The following is a 27,694-nucleotide window of genomic DNA, read 5'->3' on the forward strand; positions in this document are numbered from 1 at the left end:
ATTCACCAAGACAAATGGTTACTTAAACAAAAGTTGATTTTAATTATCTTTAAACATGAAAACAGGATGAAATTTTAACATTACTATTTACTTACTTAACCTAACTTAACATCTTTTTAATTCTAAGCACACATGTATGTAATGTGTGTGTGAGTTCAGAAAAGTTCTTTGGTTCACAGTCCAGTCTCGCTTCTCATTCCTCCAAGTTCACTGGTTGCAGGCAACTCTTATACACTGCACAGAATTTAACATTTATGAAGTTCACCAGGCTTTGGTGCTTTAAAGGTAAATGTTTACCACTCAGGAAGGTTCTTGTCAGTTTTCAAAGAGATTTGTTGTTTGCTGGACACAAACTGATCCCTTCAAGCCATGTCAGTGTCTTGCTGAAGAAACTTGCCCCATCAGGGTTTTCCAGACGATTACCTCTTTCTTTCAGGTCATCACAGTGCTCCTTTTTGTTTCTCTTATTTCAAGTGAAAGATTAAGCAGTCAGTCCTCTCCTTTTCTATGGACCACAAGGGCTTTGAGCAGGCTGAACTAAGTTCACACAACCTATCTTCAAAATGGGGGTTTTCCACAAGCTTGCCAGCTTGTCCTGTTCCAGTGCCAGCTGCTGCTGCTGAACTGTAAAACTGCAGAACTGAATTCTCTCTCTCACAGAGAAACCTGTTTGACTCTCTCTGCTTGCAAAACCACATGACCCTCTTAAAACAGTAAACTGCACTCAGGCAGCCTGCACCTCCGATGCGTTCTCTTATCTGTTGCTTTTCAGAACAACAATCCATTAGTGATGTCTCTATAGGCACTCCCCACAGTTTTTGCAAAGGCATTCAGAGCCAGCCTGTCTAGCTTGAGCAGAGCTCCAGTATTTTAAATGAGATCTGTTTTGAAGTGTTTGTATGTGACCTACACTAAAACCTGCCATAATTTATCTCCCAAAAACATATCTATATCCAATATAAAATATGACATATTTGTCACAGGCAGTGCATAAAAGCATGGACAGACATGTTGGCATAAAACTGGGGTGGGAATTGAAATGCGTTGTTACTGGGATATCCATGCTATTGCAGCAACAAAGTGAAGGCACACCATGAAGCGATCTCCCAGTCTGCATCCAGTTTATATAATGCAATAATGGGAGCACTGGATGTAGTCATTGACCCCTGCAGATTTACAACTGAAGTGTTACTTCATTTGGAGGGACTGTTTGAGGCCCTGAATAGTGGTGAGGAAGTAGGTGCAGGTTCAGAACATCCTGTTGACACAGGGATAGGTACCAAGGGGGTGATTGGTGGGGAGAGATGAGAGAGTGGTACCTGCAGAAGGCAGAGGAAGAAGGTGCATCTGTTGGTGCAATCTCTGATTATGAGCTGCAATGGACGCTTTAAACATTTCATCTCATTGATTTGGCTCCACTAGGAATTGTATTACATTGAGTGTCCAGGAAGAGTTATATTGCATTCTTTAAACACCAAGTAGTGGGACCAAGTAAAGTTGTATTTCACCCTTTCAGCACCAAGCCAATTATGTCATGCACATTATACAATGTACATTTACACAAAAATGCTTACTGCAGCTGAACGTATTGTTAATGATAACCATAATAGTAAATAAATTAAATTAAATGGGATAATAAATGCAAATAGAGTGTATTGCATTAGTACTAACAGTTCTTTTGTGCTGTTTGAGAAATCCATGATTAAGTGTAGCAAGAGGAGATCCAAGAGTATGTTAGCCATTGGAAAGAAACTATTCTTTAACCTGGAGATGCTGGTTTTCTGACTTGTGTACCTTCTGCCTGAAAGTAGCTTTGAGAAGTGGTTATTTCCACAGTGATGAGGGTTCTTTATAAAGTTGGTTGCCACCTTCAATCAGTGCCTCAAATGAATGTCTGCATTGGATGGGAGGCCAGAGCCTGCGTTGGACCTTCTGTGTTCCTGGGCACTTGAATTGCTAAATAAGGCTGTGAAACAAACAGTATACTTTCTACACAAAAGTCTGCAAATGGTGTGATTGGAGTAAAATCACACCGAAATGCTGGAGAAACTGAGCCGGTCTTGCAGCTTCCATTGGAGATAACGATATATCCCTTTATTTCCTATAGACGCTGCAAGATTGGCTGTGTTCTTCCAGCATTTCAGTGTGTTTTTACTACTTTCTACAGTTCACCTGTAGAAGTTTGGTAGAGTATATGACAACATGCCAAATCTCTTCAGACACCTTAGACGTTAAGAGCAAAATTATTATTCTGGCATCCCCCAAACATATTCTTGATCTCCATCCTGTACTCAGACTCATTGTTTCCAATTCCAGCCAACTGAATATTATTGTATACTTTAAAACCCTAATTTTGAGCCCAGGAAATGTTCTACCTATTTTATTCCTTCAGTGTCAAAGCAACTAAGCAATGTCCAGAGATATATCACTAATGCACATAAATTGTAAATCATATTCTAAATAATATATACCTTTTTAGGAAAAAAAACTAATAATACCCAAAAAGAAGAAAATGGTAGAGGAGAAAAACTCAAACCCATTACCTAACCGTGTTTCCAGAAGCTATATATGACTGGTTTAAAAGAAAAATAAGGTTTAAAAAAATTAATATAAAGAATGTGAAAAAGATAAAGTTAAACAATTTAATTACATTGGAGTAAAATTATACGGTAAAATAGTGAGTCATAAATGATCCCATAACTTCTGGAATCTTGTATCTGAATTATTAATTGAATAACTAATCTTTTCCATATTCAAACAGGACATGATGTCACGCAGCCACGGATCATGAGTAGGCAGGGCAGCATCCTTCATTTAAGAAAAATCGCACACCTCACCAAAAGAGAGGCAAGAGAAATGGCTCGACTCTGAGATAAAGAAGACTCATTCCCTCCCATTGTGCCGAAGAAGGCCACCAGAGGATTCAGTGACAAATTTGTATTGAAAATTGTTTTTCTAGACTAGGACAAGTCCAGAACATATGAATTAATTATGCTTCTCTGCTCTTACACCTGTCACACCAGGGAGTAATTTCTAAATAAAAGCAAGACAATTTAGCCTTAAGGCTCTTTCAGATGGCCAGAATACCCCAATGTAAAGCTGCATATTCTACCCATATGCAGCTCTCGGGGTACTCACCTGAAAGAGCGGGGCGTGCCTCCGAGGCGCACTCAGCAATCCTCTTCCGGGAGGGATCATCTCTAGAATGCCAAAGTCCCCCAACACATCTGACTGCAGCCACCTGAAAGTGGCTGCTAAGGGGCAGGCTGATGATAATCAGCTGGCATCCCCCTCTCCCCGCACCTGACAGCCCCCCCCCCCACTCTGCTGCCCCTCAACTTCCTGTGCCGGCTGCCCCTGCCCCAACAGGAGCTGGAGTGCGCTCCGAGGTGCCTCTCCTGCAGCTGTCCCTTTCAGGTGGACAGCGCACCGCTTACAGGGCTGCCACCTGAACGTTCATTCCACAGGTCTGTATCCGCTTCTGCAGGCGCATTCTTGGCAGAGAATGCAACTGAAAGCGGCTTTGGACAAATGTGCTCTATTTATGACTTTGAATTGTAGTAGACAATGTCGAGCAAATAAAGAAAAGCTATTAACCAAGTTAAGAATTGTCCCAATCCACATCTGATATAATCAAATTCAAATCCTGTTCACAAGCATTTTTAATTTTAACTTAACAATTTCTTGTAAATATTAACCTTTGCAAGAAGGCATTAAGCTTAAAAAAAAATCATCTACAAAATTTGATTCAGACTCTCTTGGGAAATTAGAAACTTGTGATTCAAGAAAATACTGGACTTGCAAATATCTAAAGAATTGATATTTGGACAAGTTAAATTTAGCAGTAACCTGTTCAAATAATACAAAATATTAATCAATGAACAGATCCTTAAAGCTTTGAATACCCTCTCTATGCCATCTCTGAAAAATATCATCATGTAAAGAAGAAGAAAAAAGTTATTGGATGCAATAACACTTGAGAGAGAAAATTTATGAAAAGTTTTCTAAATTGTGCCTGAATTCTTATAGAATATTTAACAATTGGATTATCTATTATCGTATTTTTACACACATTATATACATATGCGCTCTATACGAGAATATTTTTACATGTTGATAACAGGCGTAGGAAAGTGGAACTGCCAATTTATAGCGAACGTGTTAAATTTTGATTTTGGTAATACCTCTTTGTACTGAATACCATGGTATTCCTATAAACAGGACATTCTGGCTAGGGCACTGCACCTTATCAATGTTAATTGCCCAGACTCCTCTGAGGGAGGAGATTTACATATCAAGTGCCTCTGATTTGAGACGACATTAGAATTAAATCCTGCTCAACTCAAATCTATTTAATTGATTGCTCTCCTAAACTTAATGTGTTGCAGCAGGGTATCATCTATAAAATGGGTGATTGACACCTATGGGTGAAGTTGATTGGGTGTTAATTGTGGGAGATTATCTGGGACTTACTGGTATGTGCTTTATCTCGTGTCCCATTTAAATGCAAATTATTTTATCTCAGTTGCAATTTAGAATACGACACCCACACAGTATATGCGTATGTGCATTGTATGAAAATATTTTTTACACAATTTATAATTTTCTGTGTGTTGTATGTGTGTGCATGTGATGAGTGAAAATTCAGTAATTTAGTTGAGAATGGAAATGAAAAGCCCAGAAGAGCTGAATTAGAAACATTTTGGGGGAAATTCAGCTTCATTGATGTCCATAAAGAACAGTCAGAATGATTATGAAAGAAGAGCCAATATGAAAGATTTCATATATTGACTATCCAGTAGTAGAATCTCAAGTCAGGTAGAGCCATTCCACATCTTTCTTAGATCTCTGAAGAAAAATTTTATTAAGGTAAGGATGCTTAGCCATCCATATGTAAACTGAAGCACTTAGCATTTATCATGGAGAGAGTTAAATGTAATTTTGAATATTTGATAAAATAATTTAAGTAGTGATGAGTTTTATCATGTTGTGCAGACTTCTAGAATATGCTTTATAAATCCCTCACTATCCTGATAAGAAGACAATCCCAGCTTGTCCAATCTTTCCTCATAGCTAAAATTTTACATTTAGTCAACTTTTCTCCTCTGCTCTTTAGTATAGGTAAATCCCGATTATCCAGCACTTAATCAACCAGAAACTCAAAGAACCAGCAAAAAAATTGTAGAAATAAATACATTTTAAAGTAAATAAGAATAAATAAAAGTTTAAAATTGTAATAGTAAATGTTCTCCAAACCAACACCCAACCCCTGGAGCAAACATTAAGCCAACGGAGGGCTCCAGTCATGCCCTACCTGCAGCAGCTGTTTAAATAAAGTTGTTTGAATCAAATGGCAGCACCCAGGATAAAGAGCCACCTGGTGCCACTTGCCACTGAGGCAACTATCCCAAGGTGTCTCCCTATCCTTACCTGGTAAGTCTTTATCATTATTAAGTATATTAGTGAGTCTTTATCTGTAAACTTGGGGGAGAGTGGTTAATTATGTTGGTGGCATAGTTAGCACAACAGTGTTACAGCACTTGCAAATGTTCGAATTTAAAGGAAGGAGCTCTGAGGGCCTGATTGGATTGTCAGCATGAGAGGAGGGGGTTAATTATGACAGTGGCACAATTAGCTTAGCGGTTAGTGCAACACTGTTACAGCCCCAGCAACAGGGGTTTGAATTTAAATTTTATAAGGTGTAGGAATTACCTGATTAAAGTGAACTCCATAAATCTTTGTCCGCGAAGCCAAGCCAAAGAATGAAATTAAAGACTACATGCTGATTTTTTTTAACTTTACATTTTGCATTTTTTTCTTTTAAATGGTGTATTCTTAATGCAGATGTATTAGACATTGTAAGAGTGAATCTCTGTCAACTGGAAAACTTGCATATCTGACATCTGCGATCCCCGTAGGTGCCAGATAATAGGGATTTTACTCTGCAATCACATTTTCTCCTTTATAAGAAAAGAAGTATTTACTCTAGATGTGATGCAAGTAGTGTATAAATGTTCGGTTAACCATGTAGATCTTGTATTTTGCCTTTAGTAATAAAAGAAGCACGTTGAGCTTTTTGAAACCACTTGTTCATCTGTCATAGTAGCTTTTAGTATCTGTGGGCATAGAAATTCCAATGCTTCTCTGCATCTCTCATTATTATTTCATTTATTTTGTGTTTCATGGAAGTTGAATTTTCACTGTGACAACTCGATCTGTTTGATTTTCTTTATTCACTTTCTCAAATTCTGAATTTATCTTGGAGATATTTTTGGATAGAGAGGCTAGGATTTGAAAAAAAATGGTATCTGGTTTCTTGCTTTCATAAACATTACCATTATACAATTAGTTGTTTGAGAAGTTTCAATATACCATGATTAATTATAGTTGCCAGGTAGGACTGGGATTTGCAGCTGATGCTTTGAACTTGTAAATGTGTAACGAGGATGTATTAAAAGGAGAAAAATAATTGCCAATACAGCAAATGTTTCTTCATTATCAGCTTTTGAACTCTGGCAACACAAGTGCTCAGTATTTTTTTGGATGGGGCAAATTGTACTCCAAGTACAATTTGATATACATTTTCAGTCTAACACAAATGATTCAGTAATTCTGTAAATAAAATGTAATTCAATTATTTCTAATACCTTTGTTCCACAAGATTCCTTTATGTGGGAACAAATGGTGAGGATGAATCATTTTCTTTGTAATTATTGCTGACATTTTGATAAATTTAAACAGTACTGTTGGTAAGCTAGTTTGGCAAATTTTCCGAGAATTTTCATCACACCAAACTGTAAATGTGCTCTTTCTTTCCCCCCACCCCAACCAAGTTGTGCATCTATTTCTGGGAACTTTGTATTACGATGTATGGGCAGGTATACGTCAAGTTGTAAAAATACACAGTAAATGCTGGAGGAACTCAGCTGGTCTTGCAGCGAAAGATATTACCGATGTTTCAGGCCTGAGCAAAAAGCTGGCAAGTTGTATTTCAAGCTGTATCAGTTTCACTGTGTTGTATTTGATGACAAGGAATATTGCATGTACAGAGTATTATATTGTATTCACACTTTGGTGCAGTGAATGACGCTTTCTGTACTATGGTGGGGGGAGGGGGGTGAGAGAGAGGAAAACTTTTTTGGGTAAAATATTGAAACAAGTGGCATAAATGTTCCCTTAACTTTATTTGAAGAGCAGAAGTATTTTCTTCCAGGCCCTTGCCAAAGATTATCCTGCAGAGGATTATCTGCTCATTGTACTTTTTAGAACCATTTGACTTGATTTCACCCTATAGCTAATGTTTCTTTTGAACGTGCCATCTTTCCTGGAGCCTTTTTAAATCTCCCTAACTTCCAAAGAAGCATTCACTCTTTTTCTCTTTCTTTTGAAGCTGCTTGGCTTGAGCATATCCGGCTTCTGTTTTTTTTTTAATTTCAGATTTCCAACATCTGCGATTCTTTTAATTTTATTTACCATGTGTGCATTGACTACCATTCAGGAATAATTAAATGACTGTAATGCACTTGAGTTCTGAAATATATGATCGAAAGGCACGTCCTTTCTGCCAGTCTTGAAGGTATTCCATTTGCAATGTGCTATTTTAGCTCATTTTCATATTTCCATGGATCAAAAACTTATTAAGAGCAGTTAAAAGATTAGAGTGCATGACAGAAGTTTGTTCCTTGTATTTCTTTTAAATGGTGCTCGTGGGCTTTTTGAATTGACTTTTCTGTACACAAAAGCCTCTGTCTAAAATTGTTTGTTTTCAGTCCAGTTTTGCCTCAGATCTGTCCTTGTTAATTTTGTATATTGTTCATTGGTGCCAAATTTAGGATAAGTTCTGCAACTATTCCCTGAAAACATTTGAAATTTGTCTAATATTTTCTCTGGTTGTTGCAAATTTATCTTGGCCATTCTTTTATTATACTTTATTTTTAATAATACAGTCTGAAGGAAGGCCTTCCAGCCCATGAAACCATGCAGCCCAATTACACCTGATTAACCTCTCAACTCCATGATTAGTTTTCGAGGGTGGGAGAAAAACAGAGCACCCAGACAAAACCATCTCCAGTCATGGGGAGAACATACAAACTTCTCACGGACAGGGCCATATTCGAACCTGGGTAGCTGCTATTCTAATATCGTTGCACAAACCGCTGCACGAACTGTGCCACCTTTGGGGAACACTGAAGTGCTTTAGAATATGGCTCACTGTTATGACTCTTATAATTAACTCTTTAAATGGCAAACCAGTAACATATGCAAGAGGATCCTTGACTTTCTCATCAGAAGCTCACAGTCAGTATGAATTGGATTATCAACACGTGCGCCCCCCAAGGATGCATGCTTATCCCACTGCTCTACTCATTATACACCCACGACTGTGTGGCCAGGAACAACTTCAATGCTATCTACAAATTTGCCGATGACACCACAGTTGTCGGCAGAATCACAAACAACAATGAGGAAGCGTACAGGAGGGAGATAGATCAGCTCATTGAGTGGTGTCACCCCAACAACCTTGTGCTCAACATTAGCAAAACCAAGGAGATGATTATGGACTTCAGGAGGAAGTCCTAATTGAGGGCCAGTATAGTAGAGAGGGTCAAGAACTTCAAATTTCTTGGTGTCAACTGTTTTCTTGCTGATGTATTTGTTGAGAATGTATTGACAAGATGATGAATGCAGCTAGGTTGGAACTATGAATGTGGGAAATAGGGAAGCACATTAAACAGTGCCCTCTAGTTTTTGTATCTCAAACGTGGGAAAAAGATTTTGAATATTTATCCTACAGATGCCTCTCATATTCTTGTACATTTTATTGTTACCTCTCACTTCAGTGAAAACATAACCTATCCAGTCCTGCAATCCAGGCAACATCCTGGTGATATGAAATTAATATAAACACAGTCAAATATAGAAACTAACTGTTTGGCCACCTGACTTTGCACTAACTGTCAACACAGTTACATTAATTTTACAGATATCATTTTATTCTTCCTACACTTCCTCAACTTGCCCCAAATTCTTCTACTTACCTAGAGAATGAGGGGGTGGGGGGGGGGGGGTCATTAGCAAATTAATCTACCATCCTCCACATTTTTGAAATGTGGGAAGTGTGTGAAGCATAGAGTCAGAGTTGAACTATACAGAAACAGAGTCTTCAGCCCACCACATTCTTGCCAGCCTTTTTGGCCATCCACACCAATCCTCTTGCTAACATTAAGTCCATATTCCTACTATGACTTGAATGTCTAAGTGTGTGTTTGAATGTCTCTTAAATGTAACCATTGAATCTGACCAGCACCACCTTTGGCATTATTCCATATATCAACATTTGGCTGGGCAATGAAGAGTAGTTTGACTTGTTATGGAGCATCTGAGATGCTGCAAATGTAATTGCTAGTACATTTCTAAAAATTGTCACACCACAGGTACAGAAAGATGGGTGACTATTAGGAAGGGCAATAAGTGTAGAAGTCCCCTCTGGTCATTCCCCTCTCAAATAGTGATACCATTCTGGAGTGTTGGGAGCGGATGGCCTTTCAGAAGAAAGCAAAGCAGCTGAGAGAGGAGTTTGTTGTCATATACACAAGTTCAATGTACAGATGCATCAAAATTCTTGCTTGCTGCAGCCATAGAGTACATAAGACACACCAACTATAGTTGTACCTGTTTAATCTGGCGATGTTGGGACCTAGCCATTGCCAGACCACTGAAAATGCTGGAAAACAGAAATTGACCCCTAAGGGAATCACCTATGTAAACATATCAAAGGTAGAACAAAACTTAAATAATACTGTGGGGCAGCATGGTTAGCCTAGTGGTTAGCGCAGTGTCTTTACAGCACCAGCGATCAGGATTCGAGCACCACGTGGTCTGTAAGGAGTGTTCACTAATGGTGGCAGATTCAACCTTTTATAGTGCCAGCGATTGGGACGGGTTCAAGTCCATCACTGTCTTTAAGGAGTTTGTACAAATGGCAACAGATTCAAACATGCTGGACCACAGAGCACCAGATAAGAGAAGTACATCCTGTACAATAGTCTATATTAAATTACCTCTGTTCCATAGTTTATTGGCATTCTGATGCACAAACACATCAGGGGTGGGTGCAGGAAATGGCATCAGACATGCAAAAGTTGATTGGGAGTAGCTACAAAGCAGGTAAAAGAAAACTTGGCATCTGGGAAACTTTTAAAATTGAGATGAGAAAGGATGCTATCTGGGCCAATATGTCCCTGTTGGAGTGAAAGGCAAGGAATATTAATTGACCAGGGATATTAAGGCCTGACCACAACAAAGAAAATGGCATCAAGTGAATCTCTTTAAGTATGAGCAAAGTTAGAGTACAGTAAGGAAATTAGAAAGAGGGATAAAAAGGCCATGAGATATTCCTGTGGCAGATAAGGTAAAGGAAAATTCTAAAAGATTAAAAAGTAGCCAGCAGGCAAGTGTAGACCTGGAGCATATCAAAATTATGAAGGAATTATTCATGATCTTAAAACATAAAGGTAGAGAAATCCCACAGGCTTGACCATGTGTATCCAAAGATGTTTATGAAAAGTGAAGATTTCTGGGGCCCTTCATTAGCCACAGGCAAGGTACCTGAAGGCTGGAGAACAGCTAATGTGCAATCATTTAAGGTGAACAGCAGAAATAAGCCAGGGATCAACAGGCTGGTAAGCATCATTTTAATGGTGGAAAAATTAAAGGAAGGGATTCTAAGAAACATAATTACAGTTGGAAAGGCAAAAAAGTCATTTATGGATAGCATACTTGGGAAAACAGGCTTCGCAAATTTAGTTTTTTTGAAGGGGTGACCAAGAGGAATGATGAAAGCTTAGTGGCATTGTCTACATGGACTTAAGTGAGACCTTGGACAAGGTTTTGCACAGTAGGCTGGTCTGGAGAGTCAGAGCACCTGGGATTCAAGGTCAGCTAGCAAATTGGATACAGAGCTCACGTGAAGTGTATTTTTTCCAAATTGGAGACCTGCGACCAGATGTGTGCCTCAAATATCAGTGCTGGGTTCTCTGCTGTTTGTCATATATAACATATTGATGATTACCAATTTTGATGTCATCTGCAAATTTATTCATAAAGTGGACAATGAAGAAGCTCATCTAAGATTACTAAAAGATTTAGATGAACTGGGAAAGTGCGTGAAGGAATGGCTGGTGTCTTGATAAAGGTATACAAAATTGAGGCATAGATAGGGCTGGCAATCAGTTGTACCGCACAGAACAGGTCCTTTGGCTCAATTTGTCTATGATGACCAAGATGCCCACCCAAGCTTGCTCCATTTGCTTATCTTTTGTTGCATATGTTTGGCCCATATGCATCTAAACCTTTTGTATCCATGTACCTGTCTAAATGCCTTTTAAACTGTAGACACCTCACCACTTTTTCTGGCAACTCGGTCCATTTAGCCACCACCCTTTGTGAAAATGTTGCCCCTGAAGTCCCTTTAAAATCTTTTCCTATCAGCTTAAATCTATACCCTCCTATGGCAACATGGTAGCTTAGCAGTTAGTGCAGCACTATTTCAGCGCCAATGACCCAAGTTCAAATCCATTCTGTCCATAAGTTTGTACATTCTTTCCCATGGATTTCCTCTGGGTATTACAGCTTCCACATTTTGAAGTTAGTCGTTTAATTGGACTCACTGGTGTAATTGGGTGGAGTGGGCCCGAAGGGTCTATTATCAGGTTGTTTCTCCAAATTTAAATTTAAAATTTGATTTAGACTTCCTACCCTGGAGAAAAGACTGACTACCTTGTATATTTATAGACCTAGCCTATCTAGTCTTTCCTCAAGCCCTCCAGTCACGGTAACATCTGTGTGACTCTTTTTTTGCACTCTCAAGGGCGGTAATTCTGTTAGTTTAAGGAGGGTGGAGTCTAAACAGGGTACATTTTCCCCATACAAAGAGTGGATGGTACCTGGAATGAATTGCCACTGGTGGTATTGGAGGCAGGATCAGTAACATTTAAGACGATCCTGGACAGATATTTCAGTAAACAAGGAATAGAGGAACATAGACTTAATGTAGGCAATGTTATTAGCATAGAAAAGCATGATGCATAGTCACAGAGCGGGGGGGGGGGGGGGGGGGAGGGCGGGTAGAAGGGCTTATTTTTATTTTGTGCTACTCTGACAAATGAGGATAAGACATTTACAGTAAATGATGGCACTGGCCAAGTTCACAACTCTGTAGTCTTTTCCAGTCCTGTGCATTGGCACCTCCATACCAGACGGTGATGCAACCAATCAAGATGTTCTCTACACCTGTAGGAATTTGCAAGAGTTTTTGGTGACATACCAAATCTCCTCAAGCTCTTCACAAAGTATACCTAATGGGAAGTTTTTTACATGATTGCATCGACATAGTGGCCCCAGGCCAGATCTTCAGAGAAGTTGACACCCAGAAATTTGAAATTCTTAACCCTTTCCACTGCTCAACACTTGATGAGGACTGATTTGTGTTCTGATTATTTTTTCCCTCACCTGAAGTCCACAATCAGTTCCTTAGCTTTGCTAATGTTGTTATTGGTTCACCACTCAACCAGCTGATCCGTATCACTTCTGCTCACTTCCTCATTGCAATCTGTGATTCTGGCAACAACCATGGAGTCAGTACCAAATTCATAGATGGAATTTGAATCGTGCTTAGCCACATAGTCAAGGGTGTAGAGCAGTGGACTAAGCTGAGGTGCGCCTGTGATTATCAATAAGAAGGTGTTGTTTCTGATTTGCACTGGCTGTGGTCTTCAGATGAGGAAGTCAAGGATCCAATTGCAGAGGGAGGTGCAGAGGTTTTGAAAAGCTGATGAGTATCATGGTTTTGAAAGCTGTAGTCAATGAAAGGTAGCCTGATGTATATGTTTCTGTTGACTAGGTGGATCCAGGGCTCAGTGGAGAGCCAGTGAGATTACATCAGTTATGAAGCAATTGTGGTGGTGCAGTAGTCCTGTAGGGCACCAAAGAATCTGCCTGGATTTTTGTGGACAAGGGCCGAGAATTGAACGTAAAAAGAGTAGAATTTCAAATGGGTGTTAAGCTTCAATGGCTGATTTGTATTTAAATATTTTCTCTTTAAGTAAAATTCAATAGGTTAAATTTAAGGGGATAACAATTCTCTTGCTCACAATTCTCTTAGGGCTGGATTTGTTGAGCAATAGAGTAAATGGCCTTGTAAAAGTCTGTATCTTGTATAAAATGTAACACTTTGAACATAATTTGCAACAAAAAAAATTCAGAAATGGTTGCTATCAGTTCACTGAAAATACAAAGATTATGTTTGAAACCTTAAAGCTACACTCACACTGTGTAAAAGATCAAATTGTTGATACCAACTTCTGGATTTCGACCGTGCTCTGTTCTGATCGAATGGGCGTATCTCAAAATGGACATATGTAGAAAATTCACAGTATCTGTTTTATTGTTCGTCAAATACAACATGGCAGAGACCAAGGCCAGCTCTCACCTGAGGTTGGCCACCCCTGCCATAGGTGCTATTTTCCATAGATAGGCCCTTACTTTCACCCCAAAATTTCCACACATTTTTTCTTTATTTTTTTAATTTTGTATGTGCAGGTGGCCGTAAGTCGCATAGTTGTATGTCTGGGACTACCTGTATTGCATGAATGTCCTGATTAATATTTCAGTCTAAATCAATTTATTTCAAGCTATTTCAAAATTGTTGATAACCACGTGATTGGTGTACTACTCTAATCTTTTATCAATATATACGCAAGTTTCTCAATTTAATTTTAAACCCTTTACTTTTTTCTAGTTCAAAGTACAGATACTTTCCTGGATCTGTAACTGAGCACTAACAATCTTCCAGCTTACCCAAAGGTCTTCATGCATGAATCAATGCTCTTCTGAAGCATTCAAGTCAAATACAGTGAAATCCCTGATATTCAGCGCCTACAGGGATTGGAAGGTGCCAGATAAGCAAGTCTTCTGGTTTCTTAAGACTAATACACCAGCATTAAGAATAAAAAGTTTAAAAGACAGTGCAAAATGTCAAATAATTTGAAAATAATTGGTATTGTAGTCCTTGATTAAAGTGAACTTTACATAATTAGGTAATTCCTGTAATTTACTAAATTTAAACTCTAATCCCAGTCGCTGCTGTCGTAACAGCATTGTGCTAAGTGTCACCTCATAATTAACACCCCTCTCCCAAGTTTACAGCTAGCGCCTTACTAATATACTTAATACAGGTTGAAATGCATGGGACCAGAAGTGTTTCAGAATTTGGATTTTTTTGGATTTTGGAATAATGTGTTTAGGGTAACTAAGCAGCAAAAAGCATTAGCAGAATACATGTATCAGCTGTTAAACAACAACAAACAATGGCAGGTTTTTAGTCTCCGCTCCATCCTCAACATCCATTGGAGCGCTTTCATCCCTAACGTCGAAGTACTCGAGATGGCAGAGGTCGACAGCATCGAGTCCACGCTGCTGAAGATCCAGCTGCGCTGGATGGGTCATGTCTCCAGAATGGAGGACCATCGCCTTCCCAAGATCGTGTTATATGGCGAGCTCTCCACTGGCCACCGTGACAGAGGTGCACCAAAGAAAAGGTACAAGGACTGCCTAAAGAAATCTCTTGGTGCCTGCCACATTGACCACCGCCAGTGGGCTGATAACGCCTCAAACCGTGCATCTTGGCGCCTCACAGTTTGGCGGGCGGCAACCTCCTTTGAAGAAGACCGCAGAGCCCACCTCACTGACAAAAGGCAAAGGAGGAAAAACCCAACACCCAACCCCAACCAACCAATTTTCCCCTGCAACCGCTGCAACCGTGTCTGCCTGTCCCGCATCGGACTTGTCAGCCACAAACGAGCCTGCAGCTGACGTGGACTTTTTACCCCCTCCATAAATCTTCGTCCGCGAAGCCAAGCCAAAGAAAGAAATGATGCTGTGTATTGATCAAAAGGTTACAGTACACTTTTTTTTAAATGGGTAATGTTGCTGGTCATGTTACACTTAAACATGGGATTTTAGGTGGAGATGAATTTCAGATTTCACATGAAAATGTGTTTTTGTACTTGCCTTGATTCAGTACCATTTCGGCTATTTCACCATCGGTCATTTTCAACAAAATCTTTGTACCACAGAGCAGAGAATAAGCAAACAAACACAGTGAGTTATGCACATAGGTCTGGCAGTAGCGATGGTCGGTTACAAACTGGCGCCAACAGTGTCAGAGCCCCACTTGGGCAAGTGAGGTCAGGTGTGGCATCATGTCAGCGCTCAAAGTTTCGGATTTTGGAGCATTTCAGAATTTTGGATAAGGGTACTCAACCTGTAAAATACTAATAAAAGTAAAGGCACTTACTAAGAAGAGATAAGGAGCCACTTTATGAGAGTCATCCCAATGGCGAGCGGCATCAACCAGTTCTTCATCCTGGGTGATGCCATTAATATTTCACACAACTTTATTCAAACAGCTGCTACGAGCAAAGCATGACCAAGACACTGCTGGCTGAATATTTGCCCCATCTTCATCAAAGGTTTATCTGTTACTTCAGAGAATGTTTACTTTTACAATTTTAAACTTTTATTTATTCTTATTAATTTTATCCATTTATTTATTTGTTTTCCTTTTTTTGACAGTTGCTTGAGGTTGCAGGTTGCTTAAATTCCAGATAACAATTCTGTCATATTTGATAAATAATATCTATAGATGAATTTTTCAGTGATGCATCACTGAAAAATTATCAATATTGAAAGTTGTATGTAACTTGTTTTGTATTGTAAATTTTGTCCACTCTCTGATTTATGCGATTGCATTTAAGAGTGTATTTCAAAGCTCATTACAGAAGTAAATTGTTTTTGAAGTGCTGTTGCCTGATGAAATTCTGCAATGAACAATGCATAGTAAAGTCCAGAAACCTGTAAAACATACCATAGCTAATTTTTTGTTTGGTGGAGGAATTTATTTTTCCCCCTCTGCTAAATTTGAAGTTATTTTAGCTAGGGCACTGTGTTACAAGCCCAGAGGACCCATAAATCCAGCAGCAATAGATATTCACAAGACAAATGGTTACTTAAACAAAATTCACTTTTAATTATCTTTAAACATGAAAACAGAATCAAACTTTAACTTGTCTCTATTGACTTACTTAACCCCCTTCTAATTCTAAACACACGTGTGTGTAAATTCAGAAAAGTTCTTTGGTTCACAGTCCAATCTTACTTCTCATTCCTCCAAGTTCACTGGTTGCAGGCAATTCTTATACTGTGCACAGAATTTAACATTTATAAAGTTCACCAGGCTTTGATGCTTGAAAGGTAAATGGTTACTGCTCGGGAAAGTTCTTGTTGGTTTTTAGAGAGAGATTTGTTGTTCCAGGACATCCACAACTGATGTACTTCCATCAGCCACTCCAGTGTCTTGCTGACAAAACTTGCCCCTTCAGGGTTCTCCAGATGATAACCTCTTCCTTTTAGGTCATCACAGATTTCCTTTTTGTTTCTCTTATTCCAAGTGAAAAATTAGACAGTCATTCCTCTCCTCTTGCATGAACCACAAGGGCTTTGACCAGGCCATCTTGCAAACAGGCTTGCCATCTTGCAAACAGGCTTGCCAGCTTGTCCTGTTCCAGTCCCAGCTACTTTCGCTGGCTGTAACACCGTCCAGTGATCTTGCTCTCACGCTCTCTCTGAGAGAAAGCTTGTTTGACTCTCTCTGCTTGCAAAACCACATGACCCTCTTACAACAGCAAGCTCTCCTCCAGACAGCAGCGGCTCCAGCATGCTCTTTCATCTGTTGCCTTTTGCAAACAACAATCCATTAGTGAAGTCTCTTGAGCACTCTTCAAAGTTCTTGCAAAAACTGAGTAGCTGATATGTCTACCATGGAGCAGAACTCCAGTATTTTAAATAAGATTTGTTTTAAAGTGTTTGTATGTGACCTACTTTAACAAACCTTTCCCAATTTATCTCCCAAAAACATATCTATATATATCTATACACGCTATCACAACTGGAAGACCTTTGACCCAATTCTTTGAATAGCTTCAAAGAACTATTCCTGCGTCATTTCTCTATTTGCTAACTCAGTGAACTAGGAAATGAAACCTGGTCCATCTGTCTTTGTCTCTTGGAATAATGTCTAACCTTAAGCAATAGAATGCCTTTTGTGCTTATGTTTATACTGTATGGATAATCATTTCAAAAGCCATTGTTTCCTCCAGTGCTTCTGATGAGCAAATTGTATGTGTTATATATTTTTTGTTCTTTGTTTAATAGAAGCGCTATAGCTTGGCAGTGAAACCTCCAAAGAAGCACCAACAAGTGAAAGCAGTTCAGTCTACAGCAGTGCAAGCATTTCTCAAACGCAAGGAGGAGGAGATGAGAAAAAAAGGTATGTTGGTTATATTATTATGCCTCTAACCCTTTAGTACAGTTTTGTCTGCATGATTTTCTAGACCTGATGATGAGAGAATGGCAATACCTTGGATTGTTCATTAACTGTTAGAGTAGTGTCCTTTTAATATATTTAATTTGGTCTCAGTTAACTCTGGAACGACTGTAAATACACAACTTTCCTCCTCCTCTGAATATCAGAATATTTGTAATTCTCTTGTAGGTAACATAAATATTTAATTGTTGTTTACAAGTGTTAGAAATTAAAGTACCTTTAAAGAAATTGCTCGAGACAAAAATTGAGAACAAAGAACATTTATTACTACAACAATGCAAAGTTGGGTGCTTCCCCTTACCCTGGGAATACACACACATACTGGGGCTCACCCAACTTTTATACAGTCAATTTCAGTATCAGAATGCCCTCCCCCTTACATTCTTCTGCCCCCTGGATGGGTTTGGCATAGGTAATTCTTCCTGCCTACGTGCAGTTTCAGTACACTTGGAGGACCAGGGGGTATCCTGTGGGTGCCCCATCATGTCATTGTCCTTATTCACACCTTCCTGATTCTCTGGGCTACAGTCTCTTAATATGCAGAGTTGACTCATTCTATCTAGGGTTGGCTAATTTCATATGTATAAATCTGTGTATGGTTAGCTAATTAGAAATGTATGACTTGGTACTTCTGTCCAGGGCTAGGAGACCCTTATCTGATCCAGACTACCTCAACTTCCTACATTCTATTGTACCTTACCATTCCTTATCTTAGTCCTATGGTCTTGTCACAAAGGATAGAAGATTCTTATGTTAATCGTGCTGACTCTGCTTTCCTGCATCCTAAGCCCCAAACTTATCCTGTTTGAACTGGTTTCAGCCATTTTACTGATGAACTTTAGTTTCTTCCATGTTCATAATTTTAGATCAATTTTCCCATCTCTCACAATCCTCACTTTTCTTTTAGATCAGTAATACTGATCTTTCACCATGATCAGTGTTACTGATCTTTGGTTACTAGTGTCAGTGTGACTGATCCCCCCCCCCCCCCCTCTCCTCACTTTTCTTTTAGATCAGTAACACTGATCTTTCAAGTGTAAGGTGTAGTTTTACCCAGCTGGTCAATAACCGAATTGTAATGTCTGTGTAAAGTCTTTAGGTAGGGGAGCACCATGAAGGTCAGGGGAGTGAGTCCAGCTGCTTATTAGGGTTTGGAGTATCAGGCTCCAGTTCTCAGTAAAGAGTCTAGTCCATCCCATACGTTGAAATATTGAAGCAGTGTCTTTGAAGCACACGACCTTTGTAAGTGTTGTCCCGACGAAGTCTGTGAGAGGCGCTGCCTTCAGCAGCGAACAAGTAGCAGTCTATGAGAAGCGCTGCCTTCAGCAGCGAACGAGTAGCAGTCTATGAGAAGCGCTGCCTTCAGCAGCGAACGAGTAGCAGTCTATGAGAAGCGCTGCCTTCAGCAGCGAACGAGTAGTCAGGCGGTTCCGTTGAATTGTGGCTAGTATCTGATGTCCTCTTCAGCCCCGAACCCTAGGGCCACCGATCTCCGAAGGCTGTTTGGAGCCTGATATTAAAGTGTCAAGCAGCTCACGTTGTTGGAAACTGGTGCTCCCTTTCATGGGGTGATGAAAAGTGACCAAGCAGGGGGGGATTGTTTCTTGTGATTTAACTGTGTGTTGCAGCTTGTCTGCTAACATTAGCATATATATCATTGAACTTGTGAGTTGCAGCCTGTCTGTGTACATTAGCATATGTATTAACTCTCTCTCTCTCTGTTACATGTACAATGCTGACTACCATTCTGTCTGTCTTTGTCCCACCATGTCCTTTGTGCTATCGCTTCAAAACTCCTGTCTTTAATACCTGTGTAGGCTATGATACAAATTAGATGTACTCCACTAAAGCTGTTTAATTCCCCTGGTCCGTATTGGGATCCCTTATATCCCATTATGATTATACATTAAATCTATGCCCTGTCTACATTCTAAAGGAGCTGAATTGTAACCTCTGCTGCCCCTATTCCAGGGGGGCTTAAAACATTAACGAACAATATTCCAAAGAAATTAGTAAACAACAATGAACAATACATGTAAAGCTCATTAAAAACAGCATTAAAATACAATAAGAACTGAATAAAGCACAATAAATGTAAAGCTCATTGAAAACTGCAATAAAATACAATAAGAACTGAATAAAACACAATAAATGTAAAGCTCATTGAAAACTGCAATAAAATACAATAAGAACTGAATAAAACACAATAAATGTAAAGCTCATTGAAAACTGCAATAAAATACAATAAGAACTGAATAAAACACAATAAATGTAAAGCTCATTGAAAACTGCAATAAAATACAATAAGAACTGAATAAAACCACAATAAATGTAAAGCTCATTGAAAACTGCAATAAAATACAATAAGAACTGAATAAAACACAATAAATGTAAAGCTCATTGAAAACTGCAATAAAATACAATAAGAACTGAATAAAACACAATAAATGTAAAGCTCATTGAAAACTGCAATAAAATACAATAAGAACTGAATAAAACACAATAAATGTAAAGCTCATTGAAAACTGCAATAAAATACAATAAGAACTGAATAAAACCACAATAAATGTCAAGCTCATTGAAAACTGCAATAAAATACAACAATAACTGAATAATCAAAAGACAAGTAAAATACAACAATAACTGAATAAACCATTAAAGAAACGAAAAAAAATGTTAAATTACGGCACTTTGTAACAATCTGACTTTCCTTTGTGTTAGTGTAAAAATTGTAAAATGAAACACAAACCATATTTGCATGGGTTTTGAATATGTTAGACCTTATTAAAATGCAGTTGGAGCTGCTTGTCTGTATGGGGCACAACCCTCCAATTTGTTAGAGTGAGTACATAACAGACATTGCAGCACAAGAGCCCCTGCAAGAGAACTTGAAACATATTCAACCTTTAGTTCTGCCTTAAGTAAAATGCCTTGTGCCACAGCTCACAGGAGCAGGCCTTATTTAAAACAGTCTGTAAAACAGGCACCAAAAAAAAGTTAAAAGATGTTCTTATGAAGATTGCACACACAATAATTTAAGTACAGGCTAGTTTCTATTATATTCCACTTAAAAGTTCTGCTGCATTATTGAATCAAGAAATATTGGTACCATGCCAATCTCATTCTAACATGCCAATTTCTCCAGTCCTTAAGTCAAGATGTACTGAATAGCATCCGGTACAAGATCTGTGAGTTCTTAATGATATTATTATTCTTATGCACCCAATTGTTCTGAACTATGCCACCAATTTAAATCATATTCCACCTATTGCAGTACTCACACAGCACCATAGACCAGTTCGCAGGTTTATTTCTCCATTAAGCTGAATCCAGTTGCGCAGGGTTTACCTTCGTGATTATTTACAATGTAACTTCCGCACTACCGGATTTAAATATAAACCTGATGAATGGGGGAAAGTTATCATGAATTAAATAACAGCGGCAATACAGAGAAATTGTGCTGAGGCATTAATTTCACTCCAGAGGAAAATGCACCAGAGAAATGAATGATTAAACTTATAGGAATCCCCATAGGAATCCCCAGAGGTCTCTTTATTCTCCAGAGGTGGGTGATCTTTAAACTCACGGACCTTGACTGCTGAATGTGTAGAAGAAATGTATTAAATGTGTTGATAGGGCTCCATACCTCTAACTGCAAGACAAGAGCCTGAAGCCTCAATTTCAAGTGCCACAGTGCACTTAAAGGGACATGCACACTCCCCCTTCAACTGGCTGATCCAGCCACTTTACACATCAGATCCTTTCTTTATCTCACATACACTTAAAGTTAAGATGTATAGAACTCACCCTATTTGCGCAAACATTTCTCCCTGCAAATGTTATAACATCACTATTCTCAGGTAGTCCCTGTGCAAAATCACATTTGAATACAATTTATTTCATAAATTGGAATTAACTGGTAGTTAAATTCGCTAATTCTACAGTATTGAAAAACGATCATTTATGACATTTAATTTTTAGCATGAATTTTAATCAATATTGGTCAGTGACTGAAGTGGGAAGTCATGATTTATGAAATTATCTCTGGTCTCTACTCTCCCACTCCCTGCACTTCTCCCAACATTCAGGAGCTGGCACACAGTCCCTGCCTTTTCCATGTTACTCATCTACTATTCCTTTAACTGCTTGCATCAAAATGTTAGCCTTTGCTTTCTGCTTATCCTCAGATGTCTGGACAAATGCTTTTTGTGTGATCTGTAGAAGCTGGGTTATTCCCTGCTCATGCCAATTTTCTGTCTTTTGTAATTTTCTCTTAATGTCTGGGGCTGAGTTGGTAACAAAACCTGTTAGTACCAATTGTTCCCCTGCTGGGGATTCTATGTCGAGACCCCCATATTGTATATATATTTGGTCCCAAAAATTGGTCTAACTGTTCGGCACATCCCTGGGGATCTTCTATCAGGGAGGTCAGTTCTTTCTTAAAGTTACACACTTCAGTACTGGTCAGGGGCACATTTACGAAACCGAGACCCTCTCTCATGGGAACTTCCCGCAGTGGTCTCATCCAATTGGTTTCTGGCTTATTAGGTCTGGGTTCCTGCTCCCTGGGAAATGAATCAAAGGGTTCTGCCCTTTCTTCCTGAAGAGTCTCACGCTGTTCTGAATTAAAGTTACCTCTCTCTCCTGCCAACAGAGGTGGTAATCGAGTGCTTTGTGAGCAAGTTATCATACCACTCCTGCTCTCTTCTCTCTTCTCTAGTGGTGGGGGAGGTGGGGAAGGTGCAGAAGGGTAGGTCATAGGAGGGGAAGGAAAGATAGGAGCCGGCATAGGAGGAACATAGGGTGGAGGGAGGGAATGTAACACATCCCAACCCTGTGATTCAGGGACAAGAGGTTCCTCCTCTCTCTTATCCCTGGATTCTTTCTCATTCAAAACCAGCTGTTCAATGGATCCCTTGAGCCAGCAGGCTGCATATTCCCTGCTCTCAACATTGTCTGGCTGGTTTTGATAGAGCCATAAGTTCAAAGCTTCACACATCCATTCATCCTCGGATCCGAATTTTGGCCAGTACACGGAGCTCCCTTTAACCGGGTATCTCACCCATTCATTACAACAATACCTGACCGTCGTCAGTTTGTCTTTACCGCGGGTCTTTCCTGTGCCCCACTCAGATAACATCAACCCAAGCGGTTGTACGTAGCTATCTGGTGGTCACGTCCTGTGTCAGGACTCTCATCTCTACTGCCCGCTATTCCCATGCTTAGGAACAAGTAAAATACTCTTACCGAGTTCTGGCAGTACTGCTCTAGCGCGCGTCCTTCCGCCGTTTGTTCTCAATGCCTCTTCTCGGATATCACTCGCTTCTTCCACTGACCAGCCACCCGTCGCCCGTGAGTCCAGCTGAATCAGCCGGGGTGCACCTACTCTCGTCGTCGGGGTACTCTGTCAGTGGAGGGAGTGTGATCCCGGACGAGCCCCCATTTGTTAGGAATTAAAGTACCTTTAAAGAAATTGCTCGAGACAAAAATTGAGAACAAAGAACATTTATTACTACAACAATGCAAAGTTGGGTGCTTCCCCTTACCCTGGGAATACACACACATACTGGGGCTCACCCAACTTTTATACAGTCAATTTCAGTATCAGAATGCCCTCCCCCTTACATTCTTCTGCCCCCTGGATGGGTTTGGCATAGGTAATTCTTCCTGCCTACGTGCAGTTTCAGTACACTTGGAGGACCAGGGGGTATCCTGTGGGTGCCCCATCATGTCATTGTCCTTATTCACACCTTCCTGATTCTCTGGGCTACAGTCTCTTAATATGCAGAGTTGACTCATTCTATCTAGGGTTGGCTAATTTCATATGTATAAATCTGTGTATGGTTAGCTAATTAGAAATGTATGACTTGGTACTTCTGTCCAGGGCTAGGAGACCCTTATCTGATCCAGACTACCTCAACTTCCTACATTCTATTGTACCTTACCATTCCTTATCTTAGTCCTATGGTCTTGTCACAAAGGATAGAAGATTCTTATGTTAATCGTGCTGACTCTGCTTTCCTGCATCCTAAGCCCCAAACTTATCCTGTTTGAACTGGTTTCAGCCATTTTACTGATGAACTTTAGTTTCTTCCATGTTCATAATTTTAGATCAATTTTCCCATCTCTCACACAAGGCAGCACTAACTCCTGCTACAATAGAACTAACATAGATGTGTATAATTCAGGGGAATCTGGTAGTAAGAGAGAATTCTTCATGTAGTGGCAGCAGTAATCTGATTAGATTGGATTGAAGACATGCGCTGTTGCTGAACATGAACTGTTCAGATATTCTTGGAGTAGGGAGGGTGAATAACTTGGATAGTAAAAACAGTGCCATAAAATTGAAAAAGAGATTGTGGGAAGGCAGCATCCGTGAAGATGGATTTGATATGAAGGGTGGCTGTTTTTGTGCGCTACCTTGTAGTGAGTATAATGATGATGAAGCCACTGAGACATTCGTTTAGGTTCCCTAACTTGGGATCTAGCATGCGCAGTAATGATGTCTTCTGTTAAAGCGGAATGGATCGCTACAATCAGATTTTCAGAATTTATTGTATGAACAGGTCACAAAATTCATTGCTATAAATCACATTTTTTTTAAAATAAATTAGTGAAAAAGTAGAGAAGGTTAAGTGCTGTCTTTTGTTCATAGTGTATTCAGAAATCTGATGGCAGAGGGGCAAGAAGCTGTTTCTGTTCTGTTGGTTGTTTGCCTTCAAGCACTTGTACCTCCTTCCTGATGGTAGCAGTGAGAAGAAAGGCCATGGCCTAAGCAGTGAGAGTCCTTGAGGCTGCTTTCTTAAAACACCGCCTTTGTCAATGCTCTTGTTAGAAATTAAAGTACCTTTAAAGAAATTGCTCGAGACAAAAATTGAGAACAAAGAACATTTATTACTACAACAATGCAAAGTTGGGTGCTTCCCCTTACCCTGGGAATACACACAGACACTGGGGCTCACCCAACTTTTATACAGTTGATTTCAGTGTAGGAATACCCTCCCCCTTACATTCTTCTGCCTCCTGCTGGAGAGGTTTGGCATTAGGCAATCCTGCCTGCCTACGTGCAATTTCAGTATACTTGGAGAACCAGGGGGGGGTATCCTGTCGGTGTCCCTTCATGTCATTGTCCTTATTCACACCTTCCTGATTCTCGGGGCTACAGTCTCTTGATATGCAGAGTTGACTCATTCTATCTAGGGTTGGCTAATTTCATATGTATAAGTCTGTGTATGGTTAGCTAATTAGAAATGTATGACTTGGTACTTCTGTCCAGGGCTAGGAGACCCTTATCTGATCCAGACTACCTCAACTTCCTACATTCTATTGTACCTTACCATTCCTTATCTTAGTCTTATGGTCTTGTCACAAAGACTAGAAGATTCTTATGTTAATCGTGCTGACTCTGCTTTCCTGCATCCTAAGCCCCAAGCTTATCCAGTTTGAACTGGTTACAGCCATTTACTGATGAACTTTAGTTTCTTCCATGTTCATAATTTTAGATCAATTTTCCCATCTCTCACACTCTCAATGGAGGGAAAACTGATGCCCATGGTGAAGCAGGCTGAGTTCACAACTCTCTGTAGTCTTTACCTGTCCTGTGCATTGGCACCTCCATACCAGACAATGATGCAATCAGTCAGAATGCTCTCCACAACGCACATGTAGAAATTTGCAAGGGTTTTTGGTGACATACCCAAACTCCTCACAGTGAGCCTTCTTTGTGATTGCATCGACATAGAGGCCCCAAGATCAATCTTTAGAATTGACACCCGGGAATTTGAAGTTCTTGGCCCTTTTCACAGCTCACCCCTTGATGAGGACTGGTTTGTGTTTTCCAGATTTCCCCTTTCTGAAGTCCACAATCAGTTCTTTAGTTTTGCTAATGTTGCGTGCAAGGTTGTCACACCACTCAACCAGCTGATCTACCTCACTCCTTTACACTTCCTTATTGCCATCTGTGATGTCATTGGCAAATTTGTAAATGGCATTTGAATTGTGCCTAGCCATTCAATCATGGGTATAGAGCAAGTAGAGGAATGGGCTAAACATGCATCCTTGAGGTACACCTGTATTGTTAATGAGGAAGAAATGTTGTTTCCAATTCGTACTGTCTGTGGCCATCTGATAGGAAGTCAAAAATCCAGGTGTAGATGCCCAGTTTTTGAAGCTTGCTGACCAGTATCAAGGCTGTTATGGTGCTGAAAGCAGATCTGTAGTCGATGAGAAGTATATGTTGCTATTGACTAGGTGGATCCAGGGCTGAGTGGAAAGCCAGTAGGATTGAATCTGCTGCAGAGCGTTTGTGGAGTAGAAGAAAGGGTCTGCCTAGTGTAGACTGATTTAATTAATGTCCACATGTGCCTTGCTGCTTTGTGAAGGAATGCTGAGAGGGTTGTAAATAATAGAAGTGAAGGGCCCCATAATGTGGGTTGCCCGGCAACCCCATTTTAGCGAGTTAATTTCTCAAGTTCGTCAGATTAGGTGGCTTGCAAAAGCAATGCCTGGGGTGATGAAATGTAAATAGTTAGTTGCAAGCTAATGCCTAGGGCAATGTTTCTCTTCGATATAAAAACAGGATGTCCATGTGTGTGTGATTAATGTACCAGGTTCCAAATATTGGTTCCTTATCTTAACAAGAGTTCACACTAACAGGAACTGTGATATCCCTTGGGCGCCGACCAAAATAGTTGTAAAGGTTTCAGTTGCTAGTGCCCGAGTCAGTAAAAGGAACTAGCTCGATGACAGGCTAAGATCAGGCTAATGAAAAAGAACAAAAGTCATAAGGAACTGTATATAAGCAGTAGAGTCTGGTCAATTGGCAAACCCGCTTAATGCAGGACCACCTGATTGATAGCAGCACACCTGTGTTAACTGAGTTCTTGAGTTTTTAAAATGAATAGTGATATTCTTAATAATGTTGTGACCTCAAATTTATTACAGGGTCTCCAGCTTCTGCAGGAATTCTCATTGGTATCGTTGAATTCTCCTTTACAAAAACAAGCATAAAATGTGTTCAGCTCAATGGGTAGTGAAGCATCACAGTGATTTATGATGTTCAGCTTTGCCTTATGGTCTGCAATCCCTACCCTAGCTGCCGAGTATCTGTCTCTCCTTGGAATTGCCCCTTTGTTGCTAAGGTAGCCTTCCATAGATCGTACCTGGACTTCCTTTAGAGATCAGGATCACCATTCTTAGACATCATCAACCTTGCCATCAGCAGGTTGCAAATCTTTTAATTCATCTACTGCTTCTGGTTGGGGTACTCTCAGTATTTGCGTGTGGGCACACTCCTTATTGCAGGTCTTGATTAAGTCTGAAACAGCTGTGGCAGATTCATTCAAGTTAGAAGAGCCCTTGAAAATGGTCCCGTCCACTAATTCAAAGCAGTCCTACAGGTGCTCCTCCAATCCCTCATCCATACTTTCACCGTTTTCACCACTGGTGCTGTAGTCCTCAGTCTCTGCTTTGTATGCCAGGAGTAGAAGTACAGCCAGGTGATCAGACTTGCCGAAGTGTGGGCGTGGGAGGGCTTGGTAGACATTTTTGATGGTGGTGTACCAGTCGTCAAGTGTGTGGTGCCTTTGGTTGCACAGTTAATATGTTGGTGTTATTTTTAGAGACTTCTCCAGTTTAGCCTGAAACAAGCAAGCTAACAAACAAATTTTATATATTAATCTAATACAGGAAGTTACCAGAATCAGATGGGGTGAATGAATGCTTAATAAGAACTGATAAGAGTGTTTCTGGTTGAAGTGTAGAAGATGGTTAAAAGGACTATGTATGATAGGTTTGATGGAGAAAGGTTCTTCTTCCTGACTTGTCAGAATAAAGAAACAATCTTAAAACTGTAGTTGGGTCAGTCTGGGTTGCATCAAGAAGAGCTTTCTCAGGGTGGTTTTAATAAATCTGGATAACAATTTTCTCCCCAGCAAGCCACTTCCACCTGTTGTCCTGTTAAGGATAATAGGAGCTGCATTGATCCTCTAATGTTTGATCAGTTCGATCCTGGTGTGGATTGATTTTTGTGAACTAGAATTGAAAACCGCACTCTCATATATGCAGCACACTTATCATTTTGTATTACAATGGTCTGCTTGCAGAATTGTGGACTGGAGTCCATTTGTTTTTATCAAAATCTTGAATAGTTTTCAAAATGCAAGCTTTGTATGGGGAATCATTAAATATTTTATGCTTTCTGCAAACAGACAACAGTAGAAATGTTGAGTTACTCTACTCATTTAGGTCTCC

At 39.8% G+C, this 27,694-nt stretch overlaps 1 protein-coding gene across 9 annotated transcripts in view; it reads left to right on the forward strand.

Annotated features, from left to right (window-relative positions):
* Positions 1-27,694, forward strand: part of spty2d1 (SPT2 chromatin protein domain containing 1) — a 50,979-nt gene that overhangs the window by 4,174 nt on the left and 19,111 nt on the right. For 5 of the 9 annotated variants that reach the window (XR_011344979.1, XM_069899185.1, XM_069899175.1 and 2 more), the window contains one exon: positions 17,272-17,386. Coding sequence is in view for 8 of the 9 variants with exons in the window: in XM_069899185.1 (XP_069755286.1) it covers positions 17,272-17,386 (115 nt within the window). In the remaining variant the exon portion in view is untranslated. Of the gene's footprint in view, positions 1-2,761; positions 2,938-17,271; positions 17,387-27,694 lie in introns of all 9 variants that reach the window. The other 4 variants (XM_069899199.1, XM_069899193.1, XM_069899206.1 and 1 more) reach the window with 2 other exon arrangements.

The sequence above is a fragment of the Narcine bancroftii genome, chromosome 1, assembly GCF_036971445.1.
Source record: "Narcine bancroftii isolate sNarBan1 chromosome 1, sNarBan1.hap1, whole genome shotgun sequence".
In the NCBI taxonomy this organism is placed as follows: domain Eukaryota; kingdom Metazoa; phylum Chordata; class Chondrichthyes; order Torpediniformes; family Narcinidae; genus Narcine; species Narcine bancroftii.